General features: G+C 44.1%; 1 protein-coding gene across 1 annotated transcript in view; it reads right to left on the reverse strand.

The window, feature by feature from the left end:
- ATP5F1A (ATP synthase F1 subunit alpha) overlaps positions 1 to 17,867 on the reverse strand; it is a 79,871-nt gene that overhangs the window by 38,432 nt on the left and 23,572 nt on the right. The window contains exon 6 of the mRNA XM_085846255.1: positions 11,515 to 11,663. Coding sequence (XP_085702381.1) covers positions 11,515 to 11,663 — 149 coding nt within the window. The remainder of the gene's footprint in view (positions 1 to 11,514; positions 11,664 to 17,867) is intronic.

Raw genomic sequence — 17,867 nt, forward strand, 5'->3', positions numbered from 1 at the left:
CTCCGTCACTGGACAAAGGATGAACCCGTCGATGTCTCCTCACGAAAGCCGATCGCGCCCCACCTCGGCGCTCAGTTTCACGACTGCCGATCGCAGACTCGGCGCACTCAGGTTCAGCTTCTCTCCCGGCAGATTCAACACTGCCTTTCCTTTGCTCGCTTGCCTCGAAGCCAACTGGCTCCTCCCTTCAGTTTCACCTCCTTCTCTGGGCCACTCCCCCTCAGCCGACTGGGTGGGGCCTCGTCCGGAGAGAGGAAGGAATAAGAAGAACCTCAGTCCACCACCAATGGACGAACAATAACATGCATCCTACGCCTCCCGACACACATTTAGCGTCCATTTACCGAACAACCTGGCTAAACATGCATTTGATGGGGGGTCTGGGCTAATCCTATATTTAATAGCACACGAAGGGCCATTTCCGCAACAACATATATACATACATAGCCTGGTGTTGGCGCAGTGGTTAGGGCAGCGGCTTGGGATCCAAAAGGTCATGAGTTCAAGCCCCGTTGGGCCACTGAATTAATACACCAGGGGGTTGACTCAGCCTGTCATCCTTCCGAGGTCGGCGAAGTGAGTACCAGTTTACTGGGTCGGTGTATACCCTAGTTAGAATAGGTGTACCATATCCGTGTGTCATAAGAGGCGACCAGGGTTGCGTCAGGAAGGGCATCCGGCGTAAAACATGTGCCAAATCATTATGTGGATCATGATGGATGATCCGCTGTGGCGACGTCTAACGGGAGCAGCCGAAAGAAGATGTACATATATACATATACATATATACATATATACATATATACATACATACATACATATATATATATATATATATATATACATATACATATACATATACATATACATATATATATACATACATACATATATACACATACATATATACACATACATATATACACATACTTTTTTTTTGCGGTTCTGTGAAACCAGCACTCCAACGAAATGGCACTCAACATATCACGGTTTCCAAGAGTTATTTCATTCGTATTCGTTTAAGATTGCCCCTCTTGTATGTGTATTGAGTTTATGGGACAATATGCATTGCATGGACTTTGGTGTTTTTTTCTTAGCATTATTTTGCTTTGCTGTACATGACCTTTCTTCATGCATGTATGTATGCACACCAGGGACCGCAGTAACAGGGGCAGTATATTTGCGCGCACACGCACACGCACACACACACACCCTTTCCGATTCGAATCGCACGTTATTCAACAGATGTTACACCGAAGACTTCACCAGACTTGAATCCCAATATTACATCAAAATTCTTCATTAAAAATGAATAAATAAATAAATTCACACCATTGGATCACAACCCAAGCTTGCTTACCTTTGTCATTAACAGCCAAAACACCACTCATGGCTACATTTCCAAAACAAACACCTCAAACACAGTCACCACCACTCCCTTTCGGAGCAGCAGAGAATATTTTTAGCCAGACCATTACATGGGGGGGGGGGGGGATGGCGGACCGTTACAGATACTCGGATATGGACGTTACAGCATCTAACTCAGAGTGCAAGAGTGCACGAGATTCCGTTTGATGTCATGTGGATAGTCTTCGCGCTCCACTCAATTATGGCCATCATTGGGTGTCTGGAGAACACAACCTAATACCCTGGCACCATGTTAACGTCAAAGTTTGGGGCAAGTGAGGCCATTTCCACAGTGGAAGCCTCGCATGGGCAGAACTAGCGCTGGGGTAATCGTCCAGACACCAATGAGGGTGCTGGAAAACACATCGCTCTGCTTGATCTGCTCCCAAGGACCACCCCCACCAGAGGATTATTTAACAAAAAATGGGGCTCAATTTTCCAGCTGCACATTCTTGTTCTTGGGGTCACAGTGTGGTGAGCAACGAAGCGGGTGGAACAAGTGGGAAAGCCAGACGCCAGACCGGGCACAGTTTAGACAACCTTAGAATTTACATGGAGACCTCTTTACACTTCACTTTTGGACCATCTTCACACATTCTTTGCTTAGTTTCCAAACCCTTCTTAATCCACATCTTTACACCTTCCTCTCCACACTTCACCTGCATATCACTGCACCCCTCACAGACAATGCAACAGTCACGCTCAGTCTTCCTCTCCCTTTCCACTCCTTCACGACTGAGTTTGCATCGGTCTGTCAACCGCACCTGGTAATCGAGAGGTTGAAACCAACCATATATGTCTGTCTCGACCAATTTCCTTGGGGAACGAGTCTGATGACACCCGTTTTGGTAGCATAATTAAGATTGTAGAAGTTTCAGGATCGGGGTAAAACTGCACTGCGTCTTTTGTGTTTGTAAATAATTGCATTTATTTTGCCACACCAATCCTTGCTTTCCCCTACTGTACGTATTTTCTTTTGTAATAAATGCGCTGCTTATTGTGCCATATACATTTCCTCGCCCGTGGTTGGAAATAAATTGCTTGCATTGTAAATGTACCGTTTGTCATGTCTTTTCCTTCATTGGTCTTGTATAGTCCATACGTAGTGCGAGCTGGAAAGTTCTACCCCACGTGATTTGTTCTCAATAGCTAGCACACACCATTGGTTGGCAGTAATTTGAGTGCGTTGAGGGCAGCAAACTCACTTGGTGCTGCCATCCAAAGGTAAGGTACCCACATGAAGTAGAGACACCCTGCCAGAATTGGCAAGACCAAATGGTGTTCATTGGTGCTCAACAACCCACCAGGCTGTGGAGTTATCAGCAGCTGGTGGCCTCAAAACCAGGAGTTCGGGAAGAACTCGAGTGCTCCTCCTCATGGTAAACCTCGAACCCCAGGCCATAAACGCAAAAAAAAAAAACCACACACACACACACACACACACACACACACACACACACACACACACACACACACACACACACACACACACACACACACCTTTTGGCCCCACTTCTCAATAGTGAAGAATTACTTAAGAAACAAAAAAGGCACTCTCCAACATCTCCAAATATGCCTCTGCCCACATTCTTACATACTTGCACCAAGTTTGATTTAAATCCCTGAACCCAGATTCAAAACATTAAATAATTCTAGCCATCAGACCATGCGTCCGATCAAGTTGAAACTTAAAACATATATTCCTCATGACTAGATCATAATTGTGATGTTTCATGTCAATTGATGAAGAGGTTCAAGACAATATTTTTTTTGTTCTTTTTGGCTGTTTTTTTTTTTCCAACGTTCAATCAATAAAATGAAAACAATATTTTTGTTCAATCCAATATAGCTGCCAGACCATGTTCACATTAAATATTAATGAACACCCCAGTATACCCAAGGATTGGGGAATATGTTGAAGTTTCCCCTTGATCTGTCAAGCCATTCTGGAGAAGTATTTTTTTTTTTAATTAAATTTTAAAAAAAGTCAGAGGTGGAGAACTTTTCTTTTTGTTCCTCACAGATGGGCAATCATACATGTAAAGTTTTTCCTCAATCTGTTCAGCCGTTTAAGATTTTGAAGGTTTTTACGTCTAAAAAAAAAAAATATATATATATATACATATATACATATATATATATATATATACATATATATATATATATATATATATATATATATATATATATATATATATATATATATATATATATACAGCTCTGGAAAAAAATAAGAAATCACTCCAAAAAAAATTAAATCAGCATCTCTACATGTATGTCAGCCATTCCATTCCAGTGTCTGTTGAATTCCAAAGGCACACCTCATTCTACTTTGTGAGGTACTGATTAGGTGATCACCTGAACCGAATCTTATCTAACAAGGAAAAGTATAAAAAACCACTGTTGTGGTCATCAACAGATGACCTTGCAATAGGACCAGCTGGATGGCAAAAACAGTGCTCGTAGTACCTCAAAAGTAATTGGAATCAAAAAAAATAATTGACCATGCCAAAAGAGTTGAAAAGAAAAGCTTTGAGTGAGGAAAAAAAAAGGGTTCAATTCTGGCTTTACTGGCAGAGGGATACAGTGATAGTCACGTTGCTTCCATCGTTAAAATTTCAAAGACAGCGGTTCATGAGAACAAGGTCAAGCAGCAGACAATGGGGACAACAAAGCTACAGAATGGCAAACGGCAGCTGGGGTGAAGTGCATGGCGAGGACGGTTCGAAACAGGCTCCTAGGGGCAGGGCTGAAGTCATGCAAAGCTAGAAAAAAGCCCTTCATCAATGAGAAGCAAAGAAGAGCCAGGCTGTGGTTTGCAAAATACCATAAGGATTGGACCGAAGAGGACTGGAGTAAGGTCATCTTCTCTGAAGAGTAGAATTTTCAGCTTTGCCCAACACCTGGTCGTCGAATGGTTCGACAGAGACCTGGAGAGGCCCACAAGCCACAGTGTCTCGCACCCACTGTGAAATTTGGTGGAGGATCGGTGATGATCTGGGGGTGCTTCAGCAAGGCCAGAATCGGGCAGATTTGTCTTTGTGAAGGACTCGTGAATCAAGCCACGTACAAGGTTGTCCTGGAAGAACACTTGCTCCCTTCTGCTCTGACAATGTTCCCCAACTCTGAGGATTGGTTTTTCCAGCAGGATAATGCTCCATGCCACACAGCCAGGTCAATCAAGGTGTGGATGGAGGACCATCAGATAAAGACCCTGTCATGGCCAGCACAATCTCCAGACCTGAACCCCATTGAAAACCTCGAGAACATGATCAAGAGGAAGATGGATTGTCACAAGCCATTAAAACAAAGCGAGCTGCTTGAATTTTTGCGCCAGGAGTGGCAAAAAGTCACCCAACAACAATGTGAAAGACTGGCGGAGAGCATACCAAGATGCATGAAAGCTGTGATTGAAAATCAGGGTTATTCCACAAAATATTGATTTCTGAACTCTTCCCAAGTTAAAACATTAGTATTGTGTTGTTTAAAAATGAATATGAACTTGTTTTGTTTGTATTATTTGAAGTCTGAAAACACTGAATCTTTGTTATTTTGACCAGTTGTCAGTTTCTGCAAATAAATGCTCGAAATGACTATTTTTATTCGGAATTTGGGAGAAATGTTGTCAATAGTTCAGAGAATAAAACAAAAATGTTCATTTTACTCAAACTCATACCTATAAATAGTAAAACCAGAAAAACTGATAATTTTGCAGTGGTCTCTTAATTTTTTTTCCAGAGCTGTGTGTATATATATATATAAATATATATATATATATATATATAAATATATAAATATATATATATAAATATATAAATATATATATATATATATATAAATATATAAATATATATATATATATATATATATAAATATATATATATATATATATATATATATATATATATATATATATACATACATATACATATACATACATAGTCATCCGCCACTTAACGACAGGGTTACGTTCTGAGAAATGCGTCGTAAACCGACGTAGTCGTTGTGCGAACATATTTATTTTTTTCGTTTTCGTACATCGTACTGACAAACCTAGACACCGAGGCTACATAGTGCAGCCTATTGCTCCTCGGATACAAATCAGTGAAGCATATTACTGTACTGAATACTGTCGGCAATTGTAACACACATCCAAGAGAGCCGGAAGACATTAGTTTTACCTTTGTGCTGTTCATGACGGCCATCGGTGTTAGCAGCAATTTACAATCTCCTCTCGCATCGATGATAGAAAGGTGAATATATAGCGTTTGGATTTTATAAAACATCATCGATGTTATACTTTATAAATGAAGAAACGAGCACCTGTCAATTGTGATATATATTTTTGGAACAGTGAGATTGTTTTGACAACATAAAAGCTTCACCAAAAATTAATTTGTGTTTTAATTTCGACTGTAACAACGATTTATTCGCGGAATTCTTCAATTCAAAGGTAATTTACTTGCGAGAAGGTAAACGTGGAAACATTGGTTCAGTTTGAAAGCCAATTTCCATTATAATGGAGCTGGCAGATCCATCATATATGCGATTATGGGACCACCGTCGTATATGCGATTCGTCATTATGCGGCGCATGACTAATATATATATATATATATATATATATATATATATATATATATATATATATATATATATATATATATATATATATATATATATATATATATTTTTTTTTTATGTACAAACGCCGTTTAACGACGTTCTGGGCAATGACAGATCGCATATACGACGGATCTGCCAGCTCTGAAAAATTCCTATCGCCGAGTGAAGTCGCCGACGTCGTGCTGCCAGTCATATAAAAATAGCACGTACAATTATGTACACTGTACAGTACATAATACTCCATAATGATAATAAACGACAGTGTGGCCCCGTTATAATGCGATCGTTGAGGTCCATAAAATGTCATCGCGAAAAAGCAGGGACGTGCTAAATCGGGATTCAAGGAAATCGCCTTTCAAACTGAACCAATGTTTGCACGTTAACCTTCAAGCAAGTAAATTACCTTTGAATTGAAGAATTCCACGAATAAATCGTTGTTTGTCGAAATTAAAACACAAATTGATTTTTAGTAAAGCTTTTTATGTTGTCAAAACACTCGCACTGTTCCGAAAATATATCACAGAATTAACAGGTGCTCGTTTATTCATTTGTAAATTATAACATCGATGCGATGATTACGTATTTATAAAATCCAAATGCTATTTATTGACCTTTCTATAATCAATGCGAGAGGAGATTGTAAGCTGCTGCGAACAACACGATGACCGTCATGAACAGCACAAAGGTAAATCTAACGTGTCTTCAGTCTCTTGGATGTGTGTTACAATTGCCGACAGTATTCAGTACAGTAACATGCTGTACAGGTTTGTATTCGAGGAGCAATAGGCTCCACCATATAGCCTTGGTGTCTAGGTTTGTATAAGTATGATGTTCTAAAACGAAGAAAAAAAAAAAAAAAAAAAAAAAAAGTTGACAACGACGACGTCGCTTAACGACGAGTTTCTCAGAACATAACCCCATCGTTAAGTGGCACATGACTGTGTATATATATATATATGTGTATATATATATATATATATATATATATATATATATATATATGTGTATATATGTGTATATATGTGTATATATGTGTATATATGTATATATATGTATATATATGTATATATATATATATATATATATATATATATATATATATATATATATATATATGTGTATATATATATATATATATATATATATATATATATATATATATTGTGGTGAATTGACGTGAATTGAGGGACATGACGCGGGATCACATGTTGTGCGTCTCGCGTATAAGGGGAGGTCTCTGCGGCACGAGTGATTGTCCCCGGGGCATTGCCATTTACATCGGCTGTTCACTTGATGCTCGTTAACTGAAGGTGCTCATTGACTGGTGAGAATGGAGATTATATCGAACTCCGTGCTTACGCGGATTGTCTGCAATGATTAACTGCACATGTATACGTTACTGCTTATGTACTCCTAGCTGAACCTGTATTCCCCGGTGTGCCCGTAGAAGCGGCTCCAATCAAATGGAATAAAGCCTAAACTCTGAAGGTTCATCTCTCGCTCTCATTTCATATATTATACGAATTGCAGCCCGTCCGGCCACGTAACTCGAATCGTGACGCGTCGCTCCCCGGAACGGACAATTCAGTCGTGACCCTCTTGGAACTGTCGCCAAGAGCGAGTCACGGGTGGGGGTTTAACCTCACCACGATCGTGTCAATTGCCCACACGCGCAGGATAGGGTTGCTCGCCAAATTCGACCTACCTAAGTACCTGCGCGAGTGGTTGACCGGGCGATCGTACCTCGCCGCAGGTCGACTTCGGACACGAACCGCTAAAGCGGCTTGTTCCGTACTATCGGGATAACCGAGCGGTGTTATCGTCAACCTGGACGGTTCAGATTATTTATTGGGTGTCGACACCCACGACCAATCCCTTACGTGATGCAAGATGGAGATTCAACAAAGGAAAGGACGAAACGGGAAAACAGTTCAACAAGCAAGCACTTTATCACACACACACACACACACACACACACACACACACACACACACACACACACACACACACACACACACACACACACACACACACACACACACACACACACACACACACACACACACACACACACACACACACACACACACACACACACACACACACACACACACACACACACACACACACACACACACACACACACACACACACACACACACACACACACACACACACACACACACACACACACACACACACACACACACACACACACACACACACACACACACACACACACGTTAAAACAGTAAAAGTCACGCAGAGCTACAACGGAATAAAAGGCAATTATTTACAGCACACTGAAACAGGTTTACTTACAAGACTGGCGCCACACATACATTTACACAAAAAGCAAAGAAAACACAAGCCACCCTCACAGGCAAGGAGGCAGACAGGTCCGTGGACCAAATGAACGTGTGACCTGGGTGATCGGCCAGGTCCACGAGACCGAAGGGGTCTGACCCACGCCCTCGTGGCGCGATGGCGGGCGAGCCGCAATGTCTGCATAACGCGCTTGACTCAGTGCCCTTGGTATGGTCTGTGAGCTCCTCTCGGCGTGCGTCGCGCAGCCACCACGGTTGGGTTGGGGAACGGACGGGGTTTCCGGCACTCTCAACACGGATGGGGGGGGGGAGGAATTGTTGATGCTCGGGGTCGGGAGAGGGGAATGGCGGACGCTCCGTCCTGTTAGCGGGGTCCTGGGACCGCACCTGACTCCGGCGAACTCTCGCCCCTGAGCCCTGCTCTGCGTCCCTGCTCCACTCCGCGACTCGTCCTTCGACCTCCACGCAGAACTCCGTCCCCTTCGCCGTCCGATCCCCGCAAACACACGCCTCAGACCGGCACCACTTTCTGCACCCCTTCTGGACACGTTTCTTCACACTCCTTCTTGGACACACTCACGAGCTGCGTCGTGCTCGCGACTTTTATAGACCAGGGGAGGAGCCTGCATGCAGATTCACGGATCAAAACGCGCTTGGAGGCGGGGCCATGCCACCCGACATTCAGCCATTGGTCGGGCAAAAAGGGGCGTGAAGCCTTCCTGATCCGTTTTTCTCTCCTGAAGGGAACGCATTCGTACCCGTGGCTCGACATCAATTACCGAATGGGCCCTGGACAGCACGATGTTTGGTGTTGACTGGTGGTGTGGTTGATGGTTGTGGAAGGAGAAAGGCGAAGGTGGTGGGGGGTTTGCGTGTTGGCGGGCGTCGTTTGGGAATGGCGGTGAAGCGATGTTTGCGGGATGGAGTTGTGGAGGTAAAGAGGCGAAGGTGGTGGTGTTTGAGTTGTTGGTGACTTAATGGTCCAAAATAACGATAGAGAAAGAAAAAATTGCTAACTCAAAGCGTCGCAGCCCGGATGAATCACACATATTCCCCCTAAACAACTGGTGTGGACTAACTACACATTTTTGTGAATGCCATGAACAAACTTTGGTACATATATGATGATGAAGGCTGTGGTAGAGTTTCATCGAAAATGTTGCAAGTATTTGTGGATGGAAAGATGGTCAAACGCTGCACCATCCCATATGCTCCCTTGAACTATGTTCCAGGTGAGCTTTAAAAAAAAATTGGAAAAAAAAAGTTTGAACACTAATTTCCCATGATTAGTACTTGACATGTGCCAAGTTTTCATTTTTTCCTATGGAGCGGTTTCAGAGATAGAGAGGTCCAAGATTCTTCCTTTTTTCCAACATGGCTTGCACACCACATGCCATCATAGTTATCATCATGTTGACCAAAATCGAATCAATTTGACCTTGTCACACACTCAACCTGTCCAGCAAATTTCGTCCCAATCCATCCACAAACTTTTTGAGATATCCTGCTCGCAAACAAAACAAACAAAGGACAGACAGACAGACAAAAGCATAACCTCCATCCACCGAAGGTAAATAAAAACAAATTACAACTGAAGTATAAATACCTGTCCTGGAGTAAATCATTCCATAACAGGAATTGGACATAATTTGCAATCAAATGCAACACCAAATGCGATACCTGGACACATCTCACGTGACTCCCAAGTGTGCTTTCCAACATTCCCGATATCAAAACGTGATTCCGATAGCCTTCTCACACACCCTGCAACAGGCCTTGTGAGCATACTCCTTCACAAGCCAATCAGTCATTGATGTGGTTCAGCCACAAGGAATTAAAATAGTAAAGCTTTCACATTCATATTATCTTTTCATTTACAATAGACAGGACACAGACCAACTTGCTACTTCATGCTGAATCGCGAGTTTTCCGGAAGCACTTGCATAATGTATGCATGGCCTGTCATGTCACATGTCCTCCACTCCACGTGTGGAACATCGATCTCCCTGGCCACCCTCCAAGTTGTTGCTGGTTTGGTTTATCAGCTATCTCTTTGCCTGCTTGATGCTTCACCTCTCCACTGGGTGTCGTAGCTGTGGGCTGAAGAGCATTTGTGATGCCCGGTACCAGTATCCTTTAAAATAACTCGGAGGGCACCCTTTACTGGAGGCTTGTGGTCATTTTGATTACATTTTAGTACCTATATTGTGGGTGTGCTTGATTCATTTCTGCACGCTTTCGTGCCTCTATCCAACGTCTCGGGATTCTCACTTTTCATTGCCCTGTGCCTTCTTGCAATAAACTGTTATTCCATAAAAACGTGCTTCATGCTGCGACATCCACTGCAGATTTTGCATCCAAGAAACGATTTTCGAACAGGTTTTGTGGTAAATTCCTGTTGGAGGTTAAATTGGTAATATTCTCTTATAAAAACTGGCAGAATTAACAAATGAGACTGCGGCCTGGCAGATTATTTGGATTTTCTCAATTTTCCAGGAGTTTTGAGGACTTGGACAAGTTTTCAGATTTTTCTGGTACTGGAAATGCTTTTTCATTTTTCCAGGAATTTCAAGGACCATGTGAACACGGCTTGTATAGTTTCAACCAAACCCTAACACTATCCACCACATGTTCCACTAGAAACATTTACAAAGTCAACATTCTGACGTCTAAACTTCACCCCCCCCCCCCCCCGTTCATACCTCCAACTCTGCAGTCACAATTACAATGGTCTTCAAAGTTATGGTCTAACATTCCTACCAATAAGACTTGTCAACTTGTCCAGCACCCTCATTTCTATGAATGAGATCTGCACATGCCAAGACTGTCACCATTTTACCTGAAACTGTCCTCATGCTACATTGCATCAATGCATTACCACCTCTACCACCCAAGAGGTTAAGTGGATGGAGGTTAAGTACTTACCCGTTTGTCTGTGAGCAGGATCTCTAAACGTTTTAGATGGAATCTGACAAAACTTGGCAGATAAGTTGGGTGTGTGACAAGATTAATCGATTAGATTTTGGTTAAGGTGCAGATTCGGCCCATCAATGGGATAAAAAAAAAAACGTAAACTTCAGCATGGCGGGAGTATGCGCTCTGAGTGATTACACCAGAATTATAACCTCGATGGCACCTTCACAATGGTTACTCACCAGCATCAGTGAGCCTCTTCACTAATTGGGCAACAGTTGATCGTTTCTGGCCAATGGCGATGTAGATACAGTATAGCTTCTTCTTTTCATCTTGACCTTCGTTGAATCGTTTCTGGTTGATAATTGTGTCGACGGCAATGGCAGTTTTGCTAAAGGTGGAGGAAAGATGGCAGCAAATAAGCAAACATAGAAACAAGATCTTAAGCAATGACAAAAAGTGTCTCCAATTTTAAAAAGGTAACAAATTCATAATTGCATTGAATGGAATAAGGCAGGATTTGAGGCCAAGGTGCACAATGAACATCAGAATGGGGGGGGGGGGGCTGGGGAGAGAGGGAAGGTTGGACGAAAGGGCATTTATGAATCCCAGTAATCAAACTACAATGATCTCTTTAACAGCCACGTTTCCCAACTTGTTTTGAGGTTGGAAGGAGAAGTTTGTTTTTTTGGGGCCAAATTCCTTCACAAACCAAACCGGCTGGCCAAGCCTATCATTTGACTGAAGGGAATCAAATTTGTTTAGTGCCGACGATAGCTCGCCTACTCTTCGCAAAGGACACCATGGGTTCTTCACTCGCCACCAATTGATGCCGACAGAAGATGACAGTTTAACGACCATCCGAGGGATGGCACAAACATCGATGAATTGTCCTGACCACAAAACACCCTGTTTATAGCCGAGTCAAGGTTCAAAACTTCGGATTTAAATCAGACCCACAAGAAGGTTCGTTTTGTGCTTCACGAGGACCACCAGTCAGGTCAGGTTAGATCTGTGACCTGCTACAGGTACCATGTAAACCTGTACTAACCTGTTACATGGTCGGGTTGTCGGCGACAAAACCATCTCCCCCACCAGGTTTTTTGGTGAGGAGGGTGTTTGGATATGGACACCCAGCAGGATTAAAAACAAAACCTGTCAAAGGGCGGAGGAGCTCCTCGTGAGCCAACGGCCATCCATATCTAGTGCCCAACTGTGTCTGCGGATGTCCTCCTGCAGTTGGGTTACTTTTTATTAGGAGGTTGGTGGAAGGATTTGCACTCCAGCCACCGTTAAACCATTCATTCCGCAAAACACAAAAAAAAAATTCTGAAAACCCACTCCGTGGGAGTACCTCCTGTGCAGCTTCCCTTCGCAGGGCAGCTCACCTGATTACGGGATTGGAGCAAAGCCTTTCGGACCCCCAATCTTTGATGATAGGAGGGAAACCATGGGGTAACATTCCCGGGTCAGATTGTGGGAGAGTGTCGGAGTGGTGCTGAGGTGTCGTCCACCAGACGGCGGTCTCCTTGGGTTAACCTGAGGCGGTCCCTTCGGGTGGGTGCGTGGAATCTCTTAACCCTAAGGAGAGGATGATCACCTCTCTCTGTTATCTCAGCTCAAGCGTTTGGACATCGGTATTGCAGCGAGATAATGGTGGGTGATTACACCTACTATTAGTCTGGTCACTCTGATGGTTACCATACTCAAGGAGTTGTTGCTGTGTCCAATAAGCTGACCCCAATGATAATTGAGGTAACACCGGTCAACGAGCATATTATGAGACGAAGGATTGGTCACTCCTTGGGTGTCATTTCCCTGGTCTCTGTCGATGCTCCAACTGAGGCGAGTAATCTCACCGTGAAGGATGCATTCGACGCCACGCTCGAGTGTGGTCGATCAGTGCCCCAGACGATACACTTCTAGTCTTGGGGGATTTCAATGCATCGACTGGAACTGACAGGGATGGTTATGAGACATGTGTTGGTCCCCATGGGTCAGGAACTATGAACCAGAACAGCAATAAGTTCCTTGACTTTGCAAGAAGTCATGGACTTAGGGTGGCTGGTTCATGGTTTCAGTGCCCACAAGCTCATCACTGGACTTGATATTCCAACGCTGGCAGTGTGGCAAAGGAGAATGACCATGTCCTCGTTGACGGTCGCTGGAGGATGATCCAGAACTGCAGGGTCTACCGGAGTGCTCAGTTCTTCAATACTGACCACCGGCTTGTTGTAGCAACTCCAAAGCTGCACCTTAAATCCGGGAGAATGGTACCATCCCAGCCTCGGCTGGATGTTGGCAAGCTCAAGGATGAGAGGGGAGCTGAGGAGTTTGCGAACAGGCCGAGTGGACATTTGGGGGATCTGGGTGCTTTGGGGGGTCCTGAAGAGTTGTGGAGTGCCTTCAAGACCACCGTCCTTAATGTTGCTGGTGGATGTCTTGGAACTCGCCGCAGGGCAAAGAAGAATTTTGTCTCTCAAGGGACACTGGATACCATTGACCAGTCGCAGGGCCAGGCTGATTGGCAGAGCTGAGCTGTTCAGGGATCTGAGGCGTAAAACTGTACGTGCACCAAGGGTGGACAAGGAGGCCTAGGTGTGAGGAATCTGTGAGGGGTAGAGCATCACCTGTGGACAGGTGATTCTCGTCCCGCTTACAGGGGAATTCGCGCATTGCGTTCATCGAAGCCCATCCCTCGGAGCACTGCAGTTAGATCAGAGAGCGGTAGGCTCTTGACAGAGGAGTCTGACGTGAAGGCCCGCTGGGCCGGTTACTTTGAGCGGTTGTACCAGGCTGATCCACCAGGTGTCGAGTTGGCCATCAAGGGTGTTCAATCCCTGTTGCTGACCCACCAAGCAACTGTGGTCCACCTTCGCTTGTGGAAACACGGGCTGCGGTGAACCGGTTGAAACGGGGTAAAGCTCCAGGGATCTGTGGCATCCATGCTGAACTTCAAGGCTGGTGGAAATGCTGCACTCGTGTCATTGCATGCAGTTTTGTGCTCTGCCTGGAACACAGGCATCATCCCAACTGATTGGAAGAGGGGCCTTGTTGTCCCTCCCTGGAAAGGGAAGGGTGATCGCCAGAACTGCAACAGCCACCGAGGGGTGACACTGCTCTCAGTGCCGGGTAAGGTCTTTGCTCGGATAATTCTTGATAGGGTTGGCCACCATTTGCTTGAGTACCAGCGTCCAGAGCAGTCAGGCTTTACACCAAAGAGGTCAAAGATTGACCACATCCTTGTTCTTTGGGTCCTCACCGAACGCAGACGAGAGTTTCGGCAGGGGCTGCTCGCAGCCTTTGTTGATCTCTGGAAAGCGTTCGATTCAGTGAATCGGGATGCCCTCTGGAGGATTCTTGGTCTTCGTGGGGTGCCACCAAAACTGATCGATCCGATGTCTGAACTCTAGTCTCGTACTGAGAGTGCTGTGAAATGTGGTGGTACCATCTGACTTATTTCCAGTTGTTACTTGAGTTTGTCAGGGGTGTGTACTGGCACCCCCACACTTTTCAGCACTTGTATGGACTGGATTCTTGGGAGGATGGCGGAGAGATCAAGCTGCGGTGCATCGTTTGGGAATGTCAAGATCTCGCACCTTGATTTCGCAGATGATGCAGTCATCTTTGTGGAGACTTTAGATATCCTTTTGGGGGCCCTCAAGGTGCTGAATGAGGAGTCGGAGCTGCTGGGATTACGGGTTTCTTGGGTCAAAACTAAGATCTCGGCTTTGAATGACATCTTGGATGCTGCTGTCCTGTCTGTTGGTGGTGAGGATGTTGAGGTTGTGGAGATTCACTTACCTTGGCAGTGATATTCATGTCTCTGCTGGCTGTGAGTCAGAGGTCAATAGACGTCTGGGTCGGGCCTGGGGAGTCATGGATTCACTGGATCATGGGGTGTGGCGCTGCCGGTACCTGTGCGGGAGGACGAAAGTCAGAGACTTCAGGTCGTTGGTGCTTGCATTCTTGCTCTATGGATGCAAGACTTCGACTCTGACCAAGGATCTGAGAGGGAGACTTAATTCCTTTGGTACCAGGTCTCTTCGGACAGTCCTTGGCTATCGCTGGTCAGATTTTGTGTCCAACGAGCGGTTGCTGAGAGAGACTCGGATGAGATTTGTTACCTGCATAGTCGTGAGTGTCAGCTGCGGCTGTATGGACATGTGGCTCGTTTTCCTGACGCTGATCCTGCTCGCCAGATTCTCAGCGAGGGAGTCTCGTGAGTGGAGGAGGCCAATGAGCCGACCACGTGCCTCGTGGTTGCAGCCGGTTGACCGGCATCTCAAGGAGATGGGGATGGGCCTGGCATCTGCCTGGGGAATGGCCAGACGGAGGCCCCTGGAGTACCGGTGGAAAGTGGACACAGTGACATGCTGTTCTGGCACATGCTCCCATACCTGACCTGACCTGAGGACCACCATCACAGTGAAGGGGGAGCGCAATGACAATCAACACCGTCACGAGAAGGACCAATTCACCGTCATACTTGCCTGCACCGCAGATGGTGGCAAGTTTCCCACGTATGTCGTGTTCAAGAGGAAGGCACTGCCAAATAAAAGTTTCCAACCGGCGTCATTGTTCATGCGCAAAAGGGGTGGATAGACGAGAGACTGATCCAGGACAGGGTGCACATAGTCTGGAGTAGTGAGTGACCAGATGGCAGTCTCTCCCGACAATGGAGCATGCTCGTCCTGGGTGCGTTGTCACAAGACCGAGAACACAAAAGCACTGCGACATCGGACCAACACCGATCTCATCATTATAAAAGTTAGGACGACAACACTCCTGCAGCTCAAGGACGGGCTACGGCGCTGCTGGTCCAACTGGATAATGAGTGGGGAGAAGACCTACACCAAAAGCGGGAGGTTGAGAGGTATCTGTGGCTGGATCGCCAAGATGTGGGAGGAGAGACTCATACATCAAGTGAGCATTTCGGAAGTGCTGCACCAACACGACCATTTTAGAGGAGGCTGCAAATAACATTGATAGCGACGTGGACTTCCTCCACCCCAATTTGGACAAGGAGTTGCGTGCCGTCTTCGATGAGGAAAGCAATGATGATGATGATTTTCTCAGGTTTAGCTGGAAAGCTTTATCAAACCCAAACGGCCCTTTTCAAGGCCACAAATCCACATTAAATATACAAGATGCCGGTACAAATCGCTTTTCTTCCATTTTCTCGAAACAAAAAATATGTTTTGAAAAAAAAACAATCCTCTTAAAAACATTTTAAAAGTCAGAAAGAAAAAAAAATAACTTCTTTGTATCCTCCTTCTCTTCAACCTCTTGGAAATGAAAATAAGACTGTTCGACAAAATTAAGCTCTGTCACTTTGTTCTGTACAAAGTTAATGTACAAACGTATTTTGATCTTCATCAGTAAAATACAAATATACATTTTCTTTTTTCAGGGTGAAAAAGAGGGGTGCAGTTAATACGGTAATTTTTCATATCAATTTTCCGGTATTGGAATTCTGAATATGCCGGCATACAAAAAAACCCTCAAAAAACACCGGAGAAATCAAAGAAATATCACCAATTCGAAGAAAGGCATTTACAATTCTTAAATACTTTAACATGATTGAAAAAGCTTTGATGCACTCGGCGTCTCAGCGAAACATGGAACAAGAACAGTGAAATGTATGACATCAAGATGCAACAGTAAGTACAGTATATTTTAACTTTTAACCCTCAGCATCCGAGCAATCGCGTTTTTATTTGCCTTCGTAGATGGTTTTAAAGCAATTGCCAATTGGTTATTATTTATATGAAAGAGATACCATAGGTACAGCGTTCAGCTGCAGTCATACCGGTATGGCGATAGATACTGACCAGTGTCAATTACCAATACTGATCTCACTTTAAAACAAAAATTATTTTTAATAAAAGTTGGAATCAAAATAACTGTGATCATGGGGGGAATATATATATATATATATATATATATATATATATATATATATATATATATCTATATATATATATATATATATATATATATATATATATATATATATATATCAATATATAAATATATTTTTAAATATCAATATACCGGTCAGACCCCACTGGTATAGAGAATGGGGGAGGGGGGGGGGAAATAAACCAATGTCACCCGCAGGGTGACCCGTATCTTGCTAAAAGGTGACCACGTGTGACTTCTTTAAGGTCACACTGAGGCGAACAGAGCTGCTATCCACCAGGAGCGACTCCTTGAGGAATATCTGCCGACGAGAGATTCCGATGAGAATCGTTCCACAGAGTAACCATGAAAAATATGTGTTTGCCTCATAACGTCACCAAATGACATCATAATGTCTCAAGCTTGACATATCTAGAAAGCACTCAGAGGTGTTCAATTTGAGGTACTACACGATATGGTTCCTAAAACTTGAAAATTTGACCTTGGGGTCAAATATGTTTGACCTCAGGCACTAACCATGAAGGTCAAGGCCAATCACCACCAAAAACTAATCAGCTGAGTGCCAGACCATATACTACATTCCCATAAAGTTTGGAGACGATTCGATTAAAATTACTCAAAAATAAGGGTTTCGTCGACTCCCCTGATTTGCGACAAAGTGACCTTGACC

Source organism: Eptatretus burgeri, chromosome 11, assembly GCF_056783735.1.
Source record: "Eptatretus burgeri isolate ZD-2024b chromosome 11, Ebu_testis_v1, whole genome shotgun sequence".
Lineage (NCBI taxonomy): Eukaryota > Metazoa > Chordata > Myxini > Myxiniformes > Myxinidae > Eptatretus > Eptatretus burgeri.